General features: G+C 46.1%; 1 protein-coding gene across 1 annotated transcript in view; it reads left to right on the top strand.

Moving 5' to 3' along the window:
• The window catches only part of TSHR (thyroid stimulating hormone receptor), a 235,606-nt gene that overhangs the window by 166,942 nt on the left and 50,252 nt on the right, over positions 1 to 18,412 (top strand). The window contains exon 8 of the mRNA XM_045012551.1: positions 9,144 to 9,212. Coding sequence (XP_044868486.1) covers positions 9,144 to 9,212 — 69 coding nt within the window. The remainder of the gene's footprint in view (positions 1 to 9,143; positions 9,213 to 18,412) is intronic.

The following is an 18,412-nucleotide window of genomic DNA, read 5'->3' as shown; positions in this document are numbered from 1 at the left end:
TTCCCCTCTCCCCCCGCCCAGCCCCTCCATTTGGGGACAGGCTGGCTCACTTTCACGGTGTTTGGGGCTCGATCACCACCACCAGCTGCTTCCTAAGCACCGGCAGATCGGGCTATGCCATCCAGTTCTTCTCCATGCCTACTTCCAACCCTCCCTCACAGTTCCTCTTTGGGGACCCCTCTCCCAATATACTGCTCCTTGAGCAGGTTCGCTCTCTGCTTACATTGAGAGCAGTGGAGGTGGTTCCGACAGATCACCGGCATCAGGGTTTCTATTTCCTGGACCTCTTGGTGGCAGTGCCACTCATGCTCCCACTCTGCCCAGACTTTATCTCACAAGACCATGGCCTGTTACTTCACCCAAACCTTGCCTCCCTGCACCTGACTGTATGGATGCTGCATGGTTGGACCCCAAGGAACAGGCCTGCTTGGATCAGATTCAACAGGTCTTGCTGAGTAGTAGAAAGCCCTCCATTAGGACTACCTACTTGGCCAAGGGGAAATATTTCATTTGTTGGGCCTCCGAACGGAATCTCTCTCTATTCCAATCTTCTCTGTAGTCTATCTTGGACTACCTCCTCCACTTAAAGCAGCAAGATCTGGCTTTCTCTTCTATTAAAGTTCATTTGGCATCCATCTCAGCCTTCCACCATCCAGTGAATGGCAGATTGGTATTCTCTCATGAAATGACGGTCTGGTTTCTCAAGGGGCTGGAAAGACATTATCCTCAGGTTCACGAGCTACCCTCTCCCCCACCCCCATGGGACTTAAATCTGGTCCTGTCAAAGCTCATGGGGGCCCCCTTCAAGCCGTTAGCATCGTGCTCCCTACTGCTTCGCTCCTGGAAGGTTGCTTTCGTGGTGGCTATCATCTCAGACACATGGGTCTCTGAGAGCAAAGCCCTTATGTTGGAACCTCCTTACATGAAGTTCTTCAAGGACAGGGTTCAATCGTGCCCCCATCCAGCCTTTCTACCAAAGGTGGTGTCACAATTCCACAACAGCCAGGTCATTTTTCTACCTGTCTTCTTCCCAAAACCTCACAAGTTTGCTGAGGATGTCGGCTTCATATGTTGGACATTAAGCGGGCTCTGACCTGTTATATTAAAAGGCCTAAGCCCTTCCACAAATCCATGCAACTCTTTGTAGAAATAGTGGAAAGGATGAGAGGGTACCTGTGTCATCCCAAAGAATCTTACCCTGGATAAAAACCTGTATTCGGGCTTGCTATGAGCAGGCGAATGTCCTGCCTCCAGCCATTGTGACTGCTCATTCCACAAGAGCCCAGGCTTTGTCAGCAGTGTTTCTCGCACAGGTACTAATCCAGGACAACTGCAGAGGCACAACCTGGTTATTGATTCATACCATCACATCCCACTGTGCCATCACCCAACAGGCCCAAGACAATGACAGTTTCGGGAGAGCAGTTTTACAGTCAGCACGTCCATGAACTGTCCATGGGGTACTGCTTATGGGTCACCTAGCATGGAATGGACATGAGCAAGCACTTGAAGAAAAAATAATGGTTATTAATCTTTTGTAACTGTTGTTCTTCAAGATGTGTTGCTCATGTCCATTCCATGACCCACCCTCCTACCCCTCTGTCGGAGCTACTGACTAGAAGGAACTGAGAGGGTGCAGGGCTGACAGCTGCCCTTATACTGGTGCATGTGCACACGACTCCAGAGGGTGCTAGAGCTGGCCCTGTGGATACCACTAAAGTAAAAAAATCCGGCAACAGTGCACGCAGCACGCACATACCTAACATAGTACAGACATGAGCAACATATCTCAAAGAACAACAGTTATGAAAGGTTAGCAACCATTTTTTCTCAACCTTTGCAGCCTCAACAAATATGTCAAGTACATGAGGTTCCAAATGGTCACTCTGTTGACTATTTTCCCCACATTTTCTCAAAATGACTGATTTGCTGCCTTGGACATTCAGGACACCTACTTTCATGCAGCAATTTTGCCGAGCCCCTAAAAATTCTTTTGATTCAACATATCAGAGCTCCATTTCCAGTATATGGTTCTTCCCTTCAGCTTCTCTTCTACCTCTTGGATTTTTACCAAATGCATGGTTGTCATCATGGCATATCTCAGAAAGAAATGGATCCCCATCTTCCCGTATCTGGATAACTGGTTACTGCGGGGCACATCCAGGGATGAAGTCCTTTCTCATGTCAACACCACACTGCTCTTGCTCGATTATCTGGGTGTCATCCTAAACACATGGAAGTTAACTTTGGTTCCCACTCAGAACATAGAGTTCACTGGGTCCCTAATAGATTCTATGAGTTTGAGAGCATTTCTGCCAACTGACTGTTTTCAAGCAACTCACCACCTCTGTCTCAGTCTGCAATCTCAGCCTTCTATAATCACCATGAAGCTCTTGGGCCACATGTCTGCTTGCATGCAGGTGATCCAGTTTGAAAAGGCTGTGTCTTCGCCCCCTCCAAATGTGGCTCAGGACAGTTTACCATCCAACTCTTCACTCCTTGGACGTATTGGTCTGTCTTTCTCCACTGGTCCTGGACTTCTTACAGTGGTGGAAGCATCTCAAGAATGTTTGTCAGGGCATTCATAGAATCATAGAATATTAGGGTTGGAAGAGACCTCAGGAGGTCATCTAGTCCAATCCCCTGCTCAAAGCAGGACCAACACCAACTAAATCATCCCAGCCAGGGCTTTGTCAAGCCGGTCTTAAAAACCTCTAAGGATGGAGATTCCACTACCTCCCTAAGTAACCCATTCCAGTGCTTCACCACCCTCCTAGTGAAATAGTGTTTCCTAATATCCAACCTAGACCTCCCACACTGCAACTTGAGACCATTGCTTCTTGTTCTGTCATCTGCCATCACTGAGAACAGCCTAGCTCCATCCTCTTTGGAACCCCCCTTCAGGTAGTTGAAGACTGCTATCAAATCCCCCCTCACTCTTCTCTTCTGCAGACTAAATAAGCCCAGTTCCTTCAGACTCTTCTCGTAAGTCATGTGCCCTAACCCCCTAATCATTTACATTGCCCTCCCCTGGATTCTCTCCAATTTTTCCACATCCCTTCTGTAGTGTGGGGGTCCAAAAGTGGACACAATATTCAGGGCCGGCTCCAGGAGTTTTGCCACCCTAAGCAGCCAAAAAAAAAAAAAGCTGTGATCGCTATCTGCGGCAATTCAGCGGGAGGTCCTTCGCTCCGACCGGGAGTGAGGGACCCTCCGCCGAATTGCCGCCAAATAGCTGGACATGCCGCCCCTCTCCGGAGTGGCCTCACCAATGCTGAATAGAGGGGAATAATCACTTCCCTTGATCAGCTGGCAATGCTCCTACTAATACAGCCCAATATGCCATTAGCCTTCTTGGCAACAAGGGTACACTACTGACTCATATCCAGCTTCTCGGCCACTGTAATCCCCAGGTCCTTTTCTGCAGAACTGCTGCTTAGCCAGTCGATCTCCAGACTGTAGCATTGCATGGGATTCTTTCTTCCTAAGTGCAGGACTCTACACTTGTCCTTGTTGAACCTCCTAACCAGGACTTTTGTCACTGACACCTCCCTGATGGGATTGGGGGGCACCTCTGGGGTTGCTGAAAATCCAAAATCTGAGGTCAGAGCTGGAATCCTCTCTGCATATCAATATGTTGGAGCTAGGGGCCCTTTACAATATATGTCATACCTTTTGGATCCATGTCAGGGACTCAGTGGTTTTAAGTCTTCTGAAGCTGGAGAATGAGTTCAGGATGATATAGGTACAGTGGGAAGGATTCTTATAAATTTGCAGTACTCTGGAAACATAGTGCTTCCGGAGTACTGCAAATGACTCCAAGATCTCTTTCTAGATGGGTAACAGCTAATTTAGACCGTATCATTTTGTATGGATAATTGGGATTATATTTTGCCATGTGCATTACTTTGCATTTAACATTGAATTTCATCTGACATTTTGTTGCCAAGTCTCACCCAGTAACTCTTTGTAACTCTTTGCAATCTGCTTTGTATTTAACTATTTTGAGAAATATTGTATCATCTGCAAACTTTGCCACCTCACTGTTTATCCCTTTTTGCAAATCATTTATGAATATGTTGAACAGCACTGGTCCTAGTACAAGCCCCTGGGGGACACCACTAAAATGAAAATGGACCATTTATTCCTACTCTTTGTTTCCTATCTTTTAACTGGAGTGCCTGGCAATGCTTTCAGGATCATCTGATAATTCTTAATTTAATGACAAGTTATCTTAATCACCCTGCCTCTGTTTATAAACAAACTCCCTGTCCCAAGGGCAGAAGTTGTTAGCAACACAGATCTCATCACGTTCCCCACACAAGCTCTGGCTCCTCGGTGCTGAGCACTCACTATTTTTTTCCTGTGGGTGCTTGAGCCCCGAAGCACTCATGGAGTTGGCACCTATAAGTACACTCCAGGATGCTCTCCCAAGAGGCAATCGGGTTGTGGCTGGTTTGCATCAAGTAGAGTATCACTCTGATAGCCAACCACTTGCCCCCATTTCAGAATCACCTCGTGAACTATCTGAGCAGGAATTTTTTGCTGAGTCATGAGTGGTCTCTGAAGACAAGTATTCTCTGGACTAACTTCGCAACTTGGGGCGTTCCGACGATCAACCTCTTTGCCACAAAAGACAACAGGAAATGCTACCTGTTTTGCTCTTGAAGGGGCCTCAGTCCAGGCTCCCTGTTTGACACCTTCCATCTCAGCTGACACGTGGCTCTTTTCTATGCCTTTCTCCTGATCGCAATCATCCCACAGGTAATCCTCAAGCTGAAGGGAGATCGGGCCAACCTCATCCTCATTGCTGTTATGTGGCTGAGGCAGTACAGGTTCTCCAATCTTCTTGAGCTATCAGTTCAGCCTCCCATACTGCTTCCTCTCTATCCCAGCCTACTCACTCAGAATCATAGACACATCAACTTGGCTACTGAACATCGCTTAGCGATTTCCCGGTCATCAGAGCAGCAACTCAACAATTCCTGAAGTTCTTCCTCAGAGCCACACAACGTGCCAGATAGGCCCTGGAACAAGAATCCTGCAACTTAATGCCAAAGAATTCTCATGGGCAAAATGTGAGTACCTTGGAAACCTGCTGAAGACTTACAACATTGACATCCTCATGTTGCAAGATACCTATGTTAATAACGACCAACAGAGTAGGCACTTCTGTATCTATGGATATAACCTAATGACTAGTCACTATCATCCAAAATATGGCTTGACAGTATACATCAAAGACACCATCACAGATTTTAATGTTATTCCACCAACTGAAGAGGAAACCACATTTATCACAACTCTCAAAGTAAGGGAGCTCCAAGTTATCAACGTCTTTAAAGACCCTAGCATAAGATGGCCAAAACCAACACTACCCAGCACCCCTATTCCATACATCTATGCAAGCAATTTTAATAGTCACCACAATATGTGAGGCTATAAAACAAATGAAACTGATGGCAAAAATCTCATGGACTGGATATCTGCACAAGACTTACAATTAATCTATGAATTTAAATAACTATCAAGATTCCATTCAAGATGCTGGCAACGGTGGGTATTAAAAAGACCCAAAATTCGAGTTTAAAGACAAAAGTGGAAACACTCTCATCACATCACATGAAGTACTACCGGCATTTCCAAACAGCCCACACAGGCCCATAATGATCTACATAGGCATTGAAATGCCTGTGTTTTTTTCTGAAACAGGTACCACAATGGAATTTTGCTAAAGCTGATTGGGATGCCTTGATTTTACACATTCAAGCCATCAAGCCTGGACACTACTGCAATGCCTTGGAGCTGCTAATCCCAAAGAGCATCAGCCACCAAAAATCTGGCCAAACTCAATAGCCTCAAAACTGGTGGAGAACACAAAAGGACCACTCACGTGAACACACGTGAAGAGAAGTGTTTCAACAACTCTACTGGACACTTGCATCAGTCCCCCAAGGAGAACCTGCCACTGTCAGCATTGAGGAAGTAAAAGAAGGGCTTGCCATGATGAAAAAAGGGAAGTCTGAAAGCCCTGATGGTATTCTGCCAGAATTCCTCCACCATCTTGGTCCCAAAGGACTCCAATGGCTAACAACACTGTACTCTTCTACCTTAAGGACAGTACAGATCCCTGAAATATGGTATGAGGCAATGATAATTGCCATTCCAAGGCCTGGGAAGCCCACTGATGAAGTGGAAAGCTGTAGGCCGATTTCTCTATTATGCACAACCTATAAACTTCTTGAAAGTATCATCCTCAAAAGAATACATGCTTTTACTGGGCCAATTATCCCTGTTGAACAGGCAGGCTTCTGGACAAAAATGTAGTTGTTGCAACCAAGTTTTGACACTCACAACTTACACTGAGGCTGGCTACCAGAAAAAAATAAAGACTGGTGCAGTGTTTGTTGACCTCTTGTCTGTGTATGACACTGTATGGATTAAGGGTCTGACGCTGAAACTTGCAAAAATTATACCTTGATACCAAACACTTCACCTGCTGTGGACCATGCTGAGTAACAGACATCTACAGGTGTACCTGGGTAGTAAGACCAGCTCACCCCATACCATAAACAATAGGCTACCACAAGGTTCTGTACTTGTGCCAACCCTTTTTAATATTTATATAAGTGACATGCCTCCAACTAAATCATGAAAATTTGGATATGCAGATGATCTTGCCATGACAATCCAAACACCAAACCTCCATGACACTGAGAAAGTTAACCGAGGACCTCCAAATTATGGAACAATATTTCCAGAAAATTAAGGCTCAAACCAAATCCTAGAAAAACAATAGTAAGTGCATTTCATCTTGATACTGGGAGTGCCAAAAACACACTGAAAGTAGCTTTTTTTTGGTAAAAATGTGCGACATGATTGCACCTCAACTTACCTCAGAGTGAAACTCTGCCACACTCTCACCTTCCATGAGTACCTTGAGATAAAAACGAGAGCCAACATAATTCAGAAACTAGCAGGTACAACCTGGGTGCTTCGGCATCAGTGTTGTGAATATCTGCAATGGCACTTGTATATTTGTATGGAGCAGATGCGACTTGTTGACAACCAACTGAATACAGTGATGTGGTGCATCACTGGAACCCTTTAGTCAACTCCAATACCAAGGCTACCTGGTTTGTCTAATATTGCTCCCCTGCCAATACACCAAACTTCTGCGATACTCCATGAAGCTCAGCGAATCCAGGAAAACAGATATTTTCCTATCCATCAAGACCTCATCAACCCCAACATCTTAAGTCCCGCAAGCCTTTCTGGGAACATTCGCTTAGCCTCATGCAATCGGGCAGTGATCAAAAGGAGGCTTGGAAAGCAGATTGGGGTAAACAAGACTTAAAATATAAACACTTTGTGCTGGATCCCATGTAGAAAGTTCCTGGTTTCGACCTTCCATAGCTGAATGAGGAGGAAGAGCAGGGTTCGGTGGCTGTTCAGCAGGTTCTACTCAACAGTAGAAAACCTTCTACCAGGATGGCCTATTCGGCAAAAGGGAAATGGTTTTCTGTGTGGTCATTGGTCTGCAGAATTCAACCGATGCTGGCTTCCTGCTGCACCTTTAGTCATCAGGAGTTGAATTTAGTTCATGAAAATGCATTTGGCAGTGATATCGGCATTTAATTCCCCTATTCAGAGAACAGCAGTCTTCGCCAGTCCTTTGGTATCAAGATTCTTAAAAGGACTTCTTCGCCCTCTGGTCTGAGAACCGGTTACTCTGTGGGACTTTAACATGGTACTAGTGGTACTGATGGGACCTCTGTTTGAGCCCCTATCATCTTGTCCCTTATGATCATTGATCCCCTTTCCACTCTTGTGTCAGAAAACTGTGGTCCTGATAGTGATAACATCTGCAAGGAGAGTGTGTGAGTTGCAGGCTCTGATGGCAGGGCCTCCTTATACACAATTCTCCAAAGACAAGGTGAATTTATGGCCACATCCAAAATTTTTATCTACAGTGGGTTCTCTGTTTCATTTGAACCAGGTGATATACTTACCTGTATTCTTTCCTGAGCCATATTAATCTCTGGAGAAATAGTATCTCCATACATTAGATGCCAGATGATGTATAGCCTATTTGGACAGGACTAAACTGTTTTGTGCTTCACCTCGCCTGTTTGTGTCATATGCAGATCATATAAAGGATCAAGCGGTTTCTTCACAGATGATCTTTAGATGGATACCATTCTGTATCAAGACTGCATATGAAATAGCTTTGGCTATGCCCCCTCAGCAGGTTCAAGCTCATTCAATAAGAGCGTAAGCAACATCAATAGCATTCCTCAGTGACGTTTCTGTATTGAACATTTTCAGGGTCGCTACATGGTCTTCCATACATACATTTATGAACCATTATGCCATTACTGCATCTTCCAGGGCAGATACAACCTTGGGAAGGGCGATGCTGCAATCTCTGTTTAGATGGACTCCAAGCCCTGCCTGCTGGGTGAGGTACTCCCTTGTGAGTCACCTAAGTGGAATACACAGTTGCATCCACGCGAGAAGAAGAAATGGTTACTTACTGTAACTGTGGTTCTTCAAAATGTGATGCAGACCTGTGTTCCATGACCCACCCTCTGTTCTCTCTGCATCGGAGTTTCATCTCTTGGTATTTGGTATGAAGAAACTGAGGGTGGTCAGGGCGGTGCCACTTCATAAAGCCAAGGGAGGTGCTATGGCCATGAGGCACAGCGCCATCCCCCGACGGGTACTGCTAGGCAAATTCTTCTGCTCCAGTGAGCTCTGTGCACATGCACCTAAGTGGAATACACATGTGCATCACATCTTGAAGAACTACAGCTACAGTAAGTTATTGTTTCAACTGGAAAACCATGGGAGCTCATTTAATGTTTCTGGGCAAGTCTGAGCTGGGTAATAGAACTACCTTGTCTTTTTGGGAGGAAAGTAAAAGTTAGTACAAGTTGCAAGTGGTGCCTGGCATTTTTCTGTGCTCAGTAGTCAAAAATGCTGCTAAGCATCCATTAGCCCTTATGTTATATTATACCTCCAAGAGATTAAAATTAGTCCATCTGATATGCTGCTGGCGGGGGAAAGATAAAGCATAGTTCTCCAGGAATCTAGCTAGTACTGCATTGTAAAAACAGCTAATTTCATTTATTTGTTTGCAGCAAACTCTACAATAATGGCTTCACTAAGGTCCAAGGCTATGCTTTCAATGGGACGAAGCTGGATGCTGTGTAAGTAGCACCTCTGAAACATTTTTCTGCCTAGACACATGACTGGAGGCCAGGGCCGCCCAGAGGATTCAGGGGGTCTGGGGTCTTCGGCGGCGGGGGCCCCCCGCCACCGAATTGCCGCCGAAGACCCAGCACTTCGGCGGCAGGTCCCGGGGCGGAAGGACCCAGGGCCGCCCGGGTGGGGGGGGCAAGAGGGGCAATTTGCCCCGGGCCCCACAGGGGCCACCACGAGAGGTTTTTCGGGGCCCCTGGAGCGGGGTCCTTCACTCGCTCCGGGGAGCCCGGAAAACTCTTGCAGGGCCCGGGCCCCCGGAGCTTCTTCCGCTCCCGGTCTTCACCGGCAGGGGGTCCTTCCGCTCCGGGGCGGAAGGACCCCCCGCCGGCGAATTACCGCCGAAGCGGAACCCGCCGCCGAAGTTCAGCTCGGTCTTCGGTGGTAATTCGCCGGCGGGGGGCCCTTCCGTTCCGGGACCCGCCGCCAAAGTGCCCGGGAGACCTGCGGCGGGGGCCCCCCGCCGCCGAATTACCGCTGAAGCGGGACCCGCCGCCGAAGTGCAGCCCGGTCTTCGGCGGTAATTTGGCGGCGGGGGGCCCTTTCGTTCCGGGACCCGCTGCCGAAGTGCCCCGGAGACCCGCGGTGGGGGCCCCCCGCCACCGAATTACTGCTGAAGACCGGGCTGCACTTTGGCGGCGGGTCCTGCTTCAGCGGTAATTCGGCGGCGGGGGGACACTTCGGCGGCGGGTCCCGGAACGAAAGGGCCCCCCGCCACCGAAGACCCCAGGCCCCCGGAATCCTCTGGGCAGCCCTGGAAGGACCTCCCGCCGCAGGTCTTCAGGGCACTTCGGCGGTGGGTCCTGGAGCGGAAGGACCCCCCGCCGCCGAATTGCCACCGAAGACCCGGAGCAGAAGAAGCTCTGGGGGCCTGGGCCCTGCGAGAGTTTTCCGGGGCCCCCGGAGCCAGTGAAGGACCGTGCTCCAGGGCCCCTGAAAAACTCTCGTGGGGGCCCCTGCGCAGTCCGGGGCCTGGGACAAATTGCCCCACTTGCCCCCCCTTCTGGGCAGCCCTGCTGGAGGCTAAAATTCTCAGCATGGATTCAGTCTCTCTCTCTCTCTGGTTTTGCTGGACAGTTTGGGAGATTAAGATATATAAAAGAAGATTGTAAAAACAACCCCCTGCCCAAGAAATTACTGTATGGGGAACTAAAAATTGTGCCTGAGAAAATGCCAAAACTGGATGAAGTGAGAGACAACACATCATCAGGAAATGGAGGGAGGAGTTGCACTTTGGAGGCTCCAGAATAAAAGAACATGCTTTTCTTCCTGTAACAAATTTGTCCAAAAAATAAAAAGTCAGAATTAGGAAACAGCTGATACTGACTCTGGCACCCTTCCAGACCCCCTGTGTTGATGCAAATGTTATAGGATATGTCTCCATAGACAATAATTATATGGGCTGTTTGGAATATGCTTATGCATCCTGACACTTCGCATTAAAACAAAAGCATAAATGGATTTAGTGGTTTACAGGGATTGGGAATGAGGTAGAAATTTTTATTATGTATACCAGGGGTGCTACTGGTCCTCAGGACAAGTGGTTAATCTCAGCTCAGTTTCCATCTCTCCTAGCACAGCATATTAGGGGAAAGGCAATGAGTGGCCAGTTGGAAGACAGAAGAGAGGGGCTTATTTATCCCTGTGCCGGGACTGGCCCTTAGAAATTAGATAAAGAAAAGTCTTATCAGGTTATCTAGTCCATCCCATTAAGATTTGTCTCCTACAGCATTTTTCTAGTGCTTTGTCTAGGCCATGTAACTCCTGCTGCTTCCCCTTATAGGCTTTTCTACCATCTCATCTCACAATTGCAATTGTATATTTAGTGATGTGGGCTGGGAACTGGACTGAAGCCAGTCACTCATTTCACACAGACCACTGCACACCCAGCCAATAGCAAAAAGTTTTATTTACTTTTGAACTGGATCACATTTGGCCACTGAGCTAAAGGTGACAAGCTACATAAACCTCTACCAGTCCTTGATGAGACATCCTTTAGTTTGTATCCTTGTGACAGAGGCCTGGGAACCAACAGCTGAGCCAGCACTCTGAACACTTAAACACCAATTTACTCCCCGAAACCTAATTAGTGGATTAGAATGGGCTGGGGAGAATTCAAGAGGTAATTAGCCTATTAACACAGAGGCTAAAAGAAGACACAGGAAGGAAGTTTGGGGAGAGGCATGCTAGGAGAGCCAAAACCAAAAAGATTTCTGGGGCAAAGACCTTCCCTCTTCTCCTTGGCAGAGGAAAAACTGATGCTGTAGATGATGTGGTCTATGAATCAGAAAGGTGATGGGAGGAGCAATGTAAATAAACTATAGGATGGTGGTTAGCAATTGAAGGTCTCTGAATAGTCTTTGTAAATAAAGCAGAAGATTGGGACGTTTCCCCGTTACAATCCTAAAGCCTGTTTCAGCAGCAAACTGCAAACCAAGGAGCTTTGATGTAGAAGTAGTAAAACGAAAATGCTATCTTTTGCCTGAAAAACAAAGGGCTTGGCTACACTTGAAAGTTGCAGCGCTGGTGGAGGCTTTCCAGCACTGCAATTAGTAACTGTCCACACCTGCAAGGCACATCCAGCGCTGCAACTCCCTGGCTGCAGCGCTGGCTGTACACCTGGTCTGCTTGGGGTATAACGAGTGCAGCGCTGGTGATCCAGTGCTGCTCGTCAAGTGTGGCCACACACCAGCACTGTTATTGGCCTCCAGGGTATTAGGAGATATCCCAGAATGCTTTTAACTAAATTACCCTCTTTGTTTTGTTGTGAACTCGGAGCTCCGCGGCGCTCCGGAGCACAGGGAGCTGCTTATCTAAAAAACAAACACAGCTCCTGTTTGCTGTGATCAATCTGTACCTGACTGTAAACAATCAAATGAGAAAACCCCCTGCCTCTCTCATTCACAGGGGTTGAGTATTTGCTTGACGAGGAACAGCGGGGGCAGAGGGGAGAACGGGAGTCCATTGGATGCAGGCTGTTTGCAGTTAAGATTAAGGGGTCGGGAACATTTTCTGATTTTGCAAGTCAGGAAGCTAACATACAGTGTTGGCTCCAAAAATCCACTCTCTCTCTCTCCCCCGCTCCCTGTCACACTACAACCCACCCCACCCCCCTCTTTTGAAAAGCACGTTGCTGCCACTTGAACGCTGGGATAGCTGCCCATAATGCACTGCTCCCAACAGCGCTGCAAATGCTGCAGATGTGGCCACACTGCAGCGCTGGTAGCTGTCAGTGTGGCCACACACCAGCGCTGTCCCTACACAGCTGCACAACCAGCGCTGCAACTCCCAGCGCTGCAACTTTCAAGTGTAGCCAAGCCCAAAGTAACTTTATGCTCAGCATGTGTAAACTGTTTGTTCTGAGCAAGATCTACAATATTTGTATATACATGATATCTTCTGACCTCTGTGAAAAACAAACATTGAATCCTCTAAAAGAAGCTCACATATTTTTAGCTTCACAACTGTCTTTTAATTAAAGAGGAGTGTAGAGAAGTTTGAATCAACACAAGAAATAGGAGCCTGATAATATCTGTGGCTGTCTTGCATCAGATTCCTAATAAAGGCGATGAGGAGGAAAAGTGACATAATATAGCTGGCTACAGGAAAATATGCCGTAGTTAATGCCAGTTTTGGTGCTCAGCCCACACGGGCAGATTATTCCAGCCTTTTATAGCAGAAGATAAAATACTCTAGCAAATATCATAGGGTGTCTGTGACAATCCTTAGCTTGTATTTTGTTCTGTTTAGTTCAGTCCCTTAAATAATTTGAATTATGAAGCTATATATACTGTAGTGATGGGCACCTTATGTAAGACTTTCAGTATCCGAGAACCTCCCAGGAGAGAATAATCTTAGTTAAAACACAAAGGCCAATTATCCAATTTTCCTTCTCTTGTCTCTCTCCCTTCCTTCCCATACTACAGCTCTTTCTTCCTTCTTGCTGTCACCTGTTTATTCCTCCTTTCTTCTTTTCACCTCTTCTTAATTGACTCTGAAGTCAACAGAGTAAGTTTCATGCCTTGCTTTGCTGCAGGCAGTCACATAGTTGTCATTTTGGTCTCTGGTAATGAATTCCAAAGCTTTGGCCCTGTAATTCGGAGGGCCCCTATTCCTGTTCTCACAAGTGTCATTTGGGAAGCTGATGGCATGATATTTCCCCCCCTCAATGCTTCTCCTGCAGTCATTCTCATGATTAAAGGGAAGTGCACTCTGAGGTAATTTTGGGCCAGTATCATAGAGGACCTTGACAGTTAACCAGGAGACCTGGAATTTGATCCAGTATTCTATTGGAAGCCAGTGTAGTGATATGAGCAGTATGATGATGTACTCTTTTTAGCTGCTGGTGTTGCTGAGGAAGCAAGATGCTACACTGTAGATTAACTGTACCTTTTTTTAATACTAGAGTGCTAATATTTAGATAGAGCGAGATGTAATTGTTCAGTCTTACAGACTTTAAGGCCTGGATCACTGTGGCTAAATCTCTGTTTAATATGATTGGGTGCAGTCTTTTGGCTAGTTATAGAAGGAAGAAAGCACTTTTTGTAATTGTGTCTCCCTGGGTGTTCCGCATCAAAGAAGTCCAGGAAAGATACCTAAGCAGATAACCAGTTTGACACTCAGAGGACAGGCAGGAGGTGCTGGGAGAGAGCGTGAGGAGTGGGGGTATAACAGTTTTCAAGTACATAAAAGATTTTAAACAAAATATATATTTGAATTATCACCACTTTAATGAAATTGGACTCTGGGGATTGTAGTATTGCGTGTGCAGGTTTATTGTCCTGAGACTAAAAAGGTGGGACTGAGACATCATTAGAGGGCTTGATTGTTCAGCAGCTGAAGAGCTGCATTAAACCTCAGACCAATCAGAATACTGCGATCAGCAAAAAAAAGTAATTTATAATTTAACAATCAGACACACAGGCAGGGGCAGCACTGGGGTAGCAGGGCTTGTGGGGGTTATAGCCACCCCAAAATTTGCCTTAGCTCCCCTATAGCCATCCCTTCAAGCGCAAAGTTCAAATGTTACGCTGAAGTAAGGGTGGCAGGTATGGCATTGCCACCCTTACTTCTGTAGTTCTCCACTGCTACTGGCAGTGGCATTGCCTTCAGAGCTGGGCACGTGCCCAGCAGCTGCCGCTCTCCGGCCACTCAGCTCTGAAGGCAGCATTGCTGCCAGCAGCAGTGCAGAAGTAAGGGTGGCAAAGTGATGCTAAGTCTGTCTGAAAGGGGTTGCCAATACAAAAAGTTTGAGAACCACTAGTCTAGTTATTCTGTAGTCCTGCCCTGAGTGCAGGGGACTGGGCTGGACTAGATGACCTATTGAGGTCCCTTCTAGTCCTACACTTCTGTGATGCTGTAACACCAGAAGAGGTCACCCAAGTCCCCTTGCCTGCAGAGTAGGTGTCATTGCAGTGGATTTAGAGTTAGATATGAGGGTGAAACTAGAAATCCTTTTGAATTCCTACACTGGCTCTGATTCTTTGAGTGTGCAGCTTCCGGTCAGGGTCTTGGCAGAGTAGGCAGTAGCAGTGCTGAGATGCATAGCACTTAGGAATTTTTTTAAAATGGACAAAAAATGAACATTTTAGTAAGACAGACTATGAAAACATTGTTAAGTTACTCATGATTTATTTTTTTCTGACAGTTTTATATGAGTCTAAAGAGAAACTTAAGAAAACCAGTTAGGAAAAGAGACCTTTCACATCTGATTGACTCTAAAATGACTACACGGGATCACACCCTCTCTTTCCTTTCAGAAAAATAAACTGTACTGAGCACTTGATGCTTCTTTGATGCTGTCACACACAAGTTACAGTACTGGCATAGTTTTTAGTTTAATTATCTTTAAGGCGTGGAGAAGGGATGTTGGTTCTAGCCAACAACAACAGGTTTTGGTTTGGTTTTTTTTTAAGATTTTGTGGCGTGCCTTGATTTGAGAGAAACTTCTTAAAGCTTTAAAATAAGGTCAAGCCAGGTAATTCCAATGTGGAATTTTATTAGCTTTCTGGCTCAGACACATATGACAACATTATATAACTAAAACAAACCATTTTAGTATTTTGATAAATATCTAAGATAATGAAGCTGTTCTGCTGGCAGGGCATATATTTTCATAAGCAAAATGTTAGCAGCCTACCTTGCTTTATAATCACTGAAGCAAATTACTTACTTGGAGGGAAGGTGATTGGAGTAGGTTGTTGAAAGCAGTAGAGAAGAGTCATCTGCTATGTAAATGAGACATGGACATAACAATAGGATGAAACAGTAATTCTGACATTTTTCCCTTTTCATATTTTCCTGCTCAGCCCCCACAACAAATATTGCTACTTAATATCCATGCATGCTTCTTCCCCAGCTCCTGATGCCATCATGTAGGTAATCCTTTGTCAGTCATTAGCAATGGGTAAACCTCAAAAGATTCTGGAGGTTCTGTTCACCTCAGCAAAGCATACCAAACTTACCATGAACGGAAGTTTAACTAAAAAATCTGGCTGGAAATCTCATGAATAGAAAGATTCTTCACTGTGAGTTGTTAGTTAACCAGAGAGATGCTTTAGGATGCATCTGATATTTTCTGGTACTTCCTTCTTTTAACCAAATCTCAAGCTCTATGAGAATGGAATGCTTCATGCTGTCTTGTCATTTCCAGCCCACATTTTAGCCTGAACCAGGAAGTACAAAAAAGCTGCATTTTTTCCTCAATAGTTAACCAGAATTTCTGAATTTCCAGAAAAGTTCAAGTTTTGATTAAAGATTTATGATGGGTCTTATTTTGTCCATACTTTCACATGCATCCCCTCTCAGGATAAGGAAGTTTTCATGACAACATAGGTATTTGGTTACCACAAATGGCATATAAGAATATAACAATGGCCATATTGGGTCAAACCAATGGTCCATCTAGCCCAGGGATCGGCAACCTTTGGCACGCAGCTTGCCAGGGTAAGCACCCTGGCGGGCTGGGCCAGTTTGTTTACCTGCCGCATCCTCAGGTTTGGCCGATCGCGGCTTCCACTGGCCGCGGTTCGCCGTTCCAGGCCAATGGGGGTGGCGGGAAGCGGTGGCCAGCACATCCCTCAGCTCATGCTGCTTCCCGCAGCCCCCATTGGCCAGTGGGAGCTGCAATCTGCCGAACCTGCGGACGCAGCAGGTAAACAAACTGGCCCGGCCCGCCAGGGTGCTTACCCTGGCGAGCCGCATGCCAAAGGTTGCCGATCCCTGATCTAGCCCAATATCTTGTCTTCCAACAGTGGCCAGTGCCAGATGCTTCAGAGGGAACGAACAGAACAGGGCAGCTATCACATGAACCCTCCCCTGCCATCCATTCCCAGCATCGGGCAATCTGAGGCTATATCAGTTTAGGTAGATGAGGATAGTGTAAGTGGAAGAATCACAGTGACTGTCATTGGATTGTGTCACTGTTGAGGCTATTACTGTAGGGCATTCCCAGCCTATGTGTCAGTGTCCACAGAAATCCCAAGAGGCAACATGTGTTTAAATAAATCCTGAGGCAATTATCTTGATTGAAACCTTCCAGGCTGTGAGCTGGAATGCTTTCATCTTTCCAAGAATTAGCAAATACATTATGCATCAAAGTTTTCAATCATTACATTTGTTTTAATGTGAATTATTTTGATGAAATATAATTTGAGGGATATTTATTGGAGGACTTGCTAGTCTTACTACTCTCATAGTATGTGAGTGCTAGAACTGCTGGCCATATTGGCATTTACCCTCATACAAAAGGAACAAGTTTTCAATCTTAGTTCACCCTTATTTGGAGTCCTAACCATGTGTTGAATTGAGCTGGTATGAAGTAAAACAGCAGAATACCCTTATCTGGTTCAGCAAAATTTCTTTTTATTCATTTTTTTAAGTAGTTTGTAATCTCTATTGTTGTAAATGAAACTTTCCACACATGGCCTAGAGCAGAACTGTCTGTAAACAGTCAGAAACAATAACTGAGAAGTGTGAACTGCCCCATTCAGTAGAATGTTGACACTGGGGCCAAGGATTCCAAATGTAATGTCAATATGGTGTTGACTTTGAGGGCTTGGCTACACTTGCAAGTTGCAGCGCTGGTAGAGGCTTTCCAGCGCTGCAATTAGTAACCATCCACACCTGCAAGGCACATCCAGCGCTGCAACTCCCTGGCTGTAGCGCTGGCTGTACACCTGGCCAGGTTGGGGTGTAGCGATTGCAGCGCTGGTGATCCAGCGCTGCTCATTAAGTGTGGACACACACCAGCGCTTTTATTGGCCTCCAGGGAATAAGGAGATATCCCAGAATGCTTTTAACTAAATTACTCTCTTTGTTTTGTTATGCAGCCTCTCTTTGTTTTGTTGTGAACTCCGATGGGAGCTCCGTTGAACTGCTTATCTAAAAAACAAACACTGATCACAGCAAACAGGAGCTATCTGTACCTGGCTGTAAACGATCAAATGAGAGGCAAGCAGTTTGCTTGACAGAGAAACAGCGTTGGATGCAGGCTGTTTGCAATTAAGTCTAAGGGTTTGCGAACATTTTGTGATTTTTCAATCCAGGGAAGCTAACACACAGTGTTGGCTCCAAAAATCTACTCTCTCTATCTTCCCCGCTCCCTGTCACAGTACACCACAGGGAGTGAGTGAAACAGCGGGGAGTCCGTGTTGGAGGCAGGCTGTTTGCAATTAAGAGTTAAGACTAAGGGCTCGCGAACATTTTGTGATTTTTAAATCCAGGGAAGCTAACACATAGTGTTGGCTCCAAAAATCCACTCTCTCTATCTTCCCCGCTCCCTGTCACAGTACACCACCCTCCACCCCCCTCTTTTGAAAAGCACGTTGTTGCCACTTGAATGCTGGGATAGCTGCCCATAATGCAGCACTCCCAACAGCGCTGTAAATGCTGCAAATGTGGCCACACACCAGTGCTGGTAGCTGTGAGTGTGGCCACACACCAGCGCTGGCCCTGCACAGCTGCACGACCAGCGCTGTAGCTCCCAGCGCTGCAACTTTCAAGTGTAGCCAAGCCCTGAGACCTAAGGATGCCAGATGTAATGTCATTTTACTTCAGACATTTTAGCAGAAAGATTCAACTATTCTCAGATTGTGAGGTGCACTTTGTAGAGTATCATTTTTCCCTCTGACCTCTGGACCTAAAGATC

Source organism: Mauremys mutica, chromosome 4 (genome assembly GCF_020497125.1).
Source record: "Mauremys mutica isolate MM-2020 ecotype Southern chromosome 4, ASM2049712v1, whole genome shotgun sequence".
Taxonomy (NCBI): Eukaryota; Metazoa; Chordata; order Testudines; family Geoemydidae; genus Mauremys; species Mauremys mutica.
The sequence above is the reverse complement of the archived record's forward strand: the minus strand, read 5'-3'. Positions and strand labels throughout refer to the sequence as shown.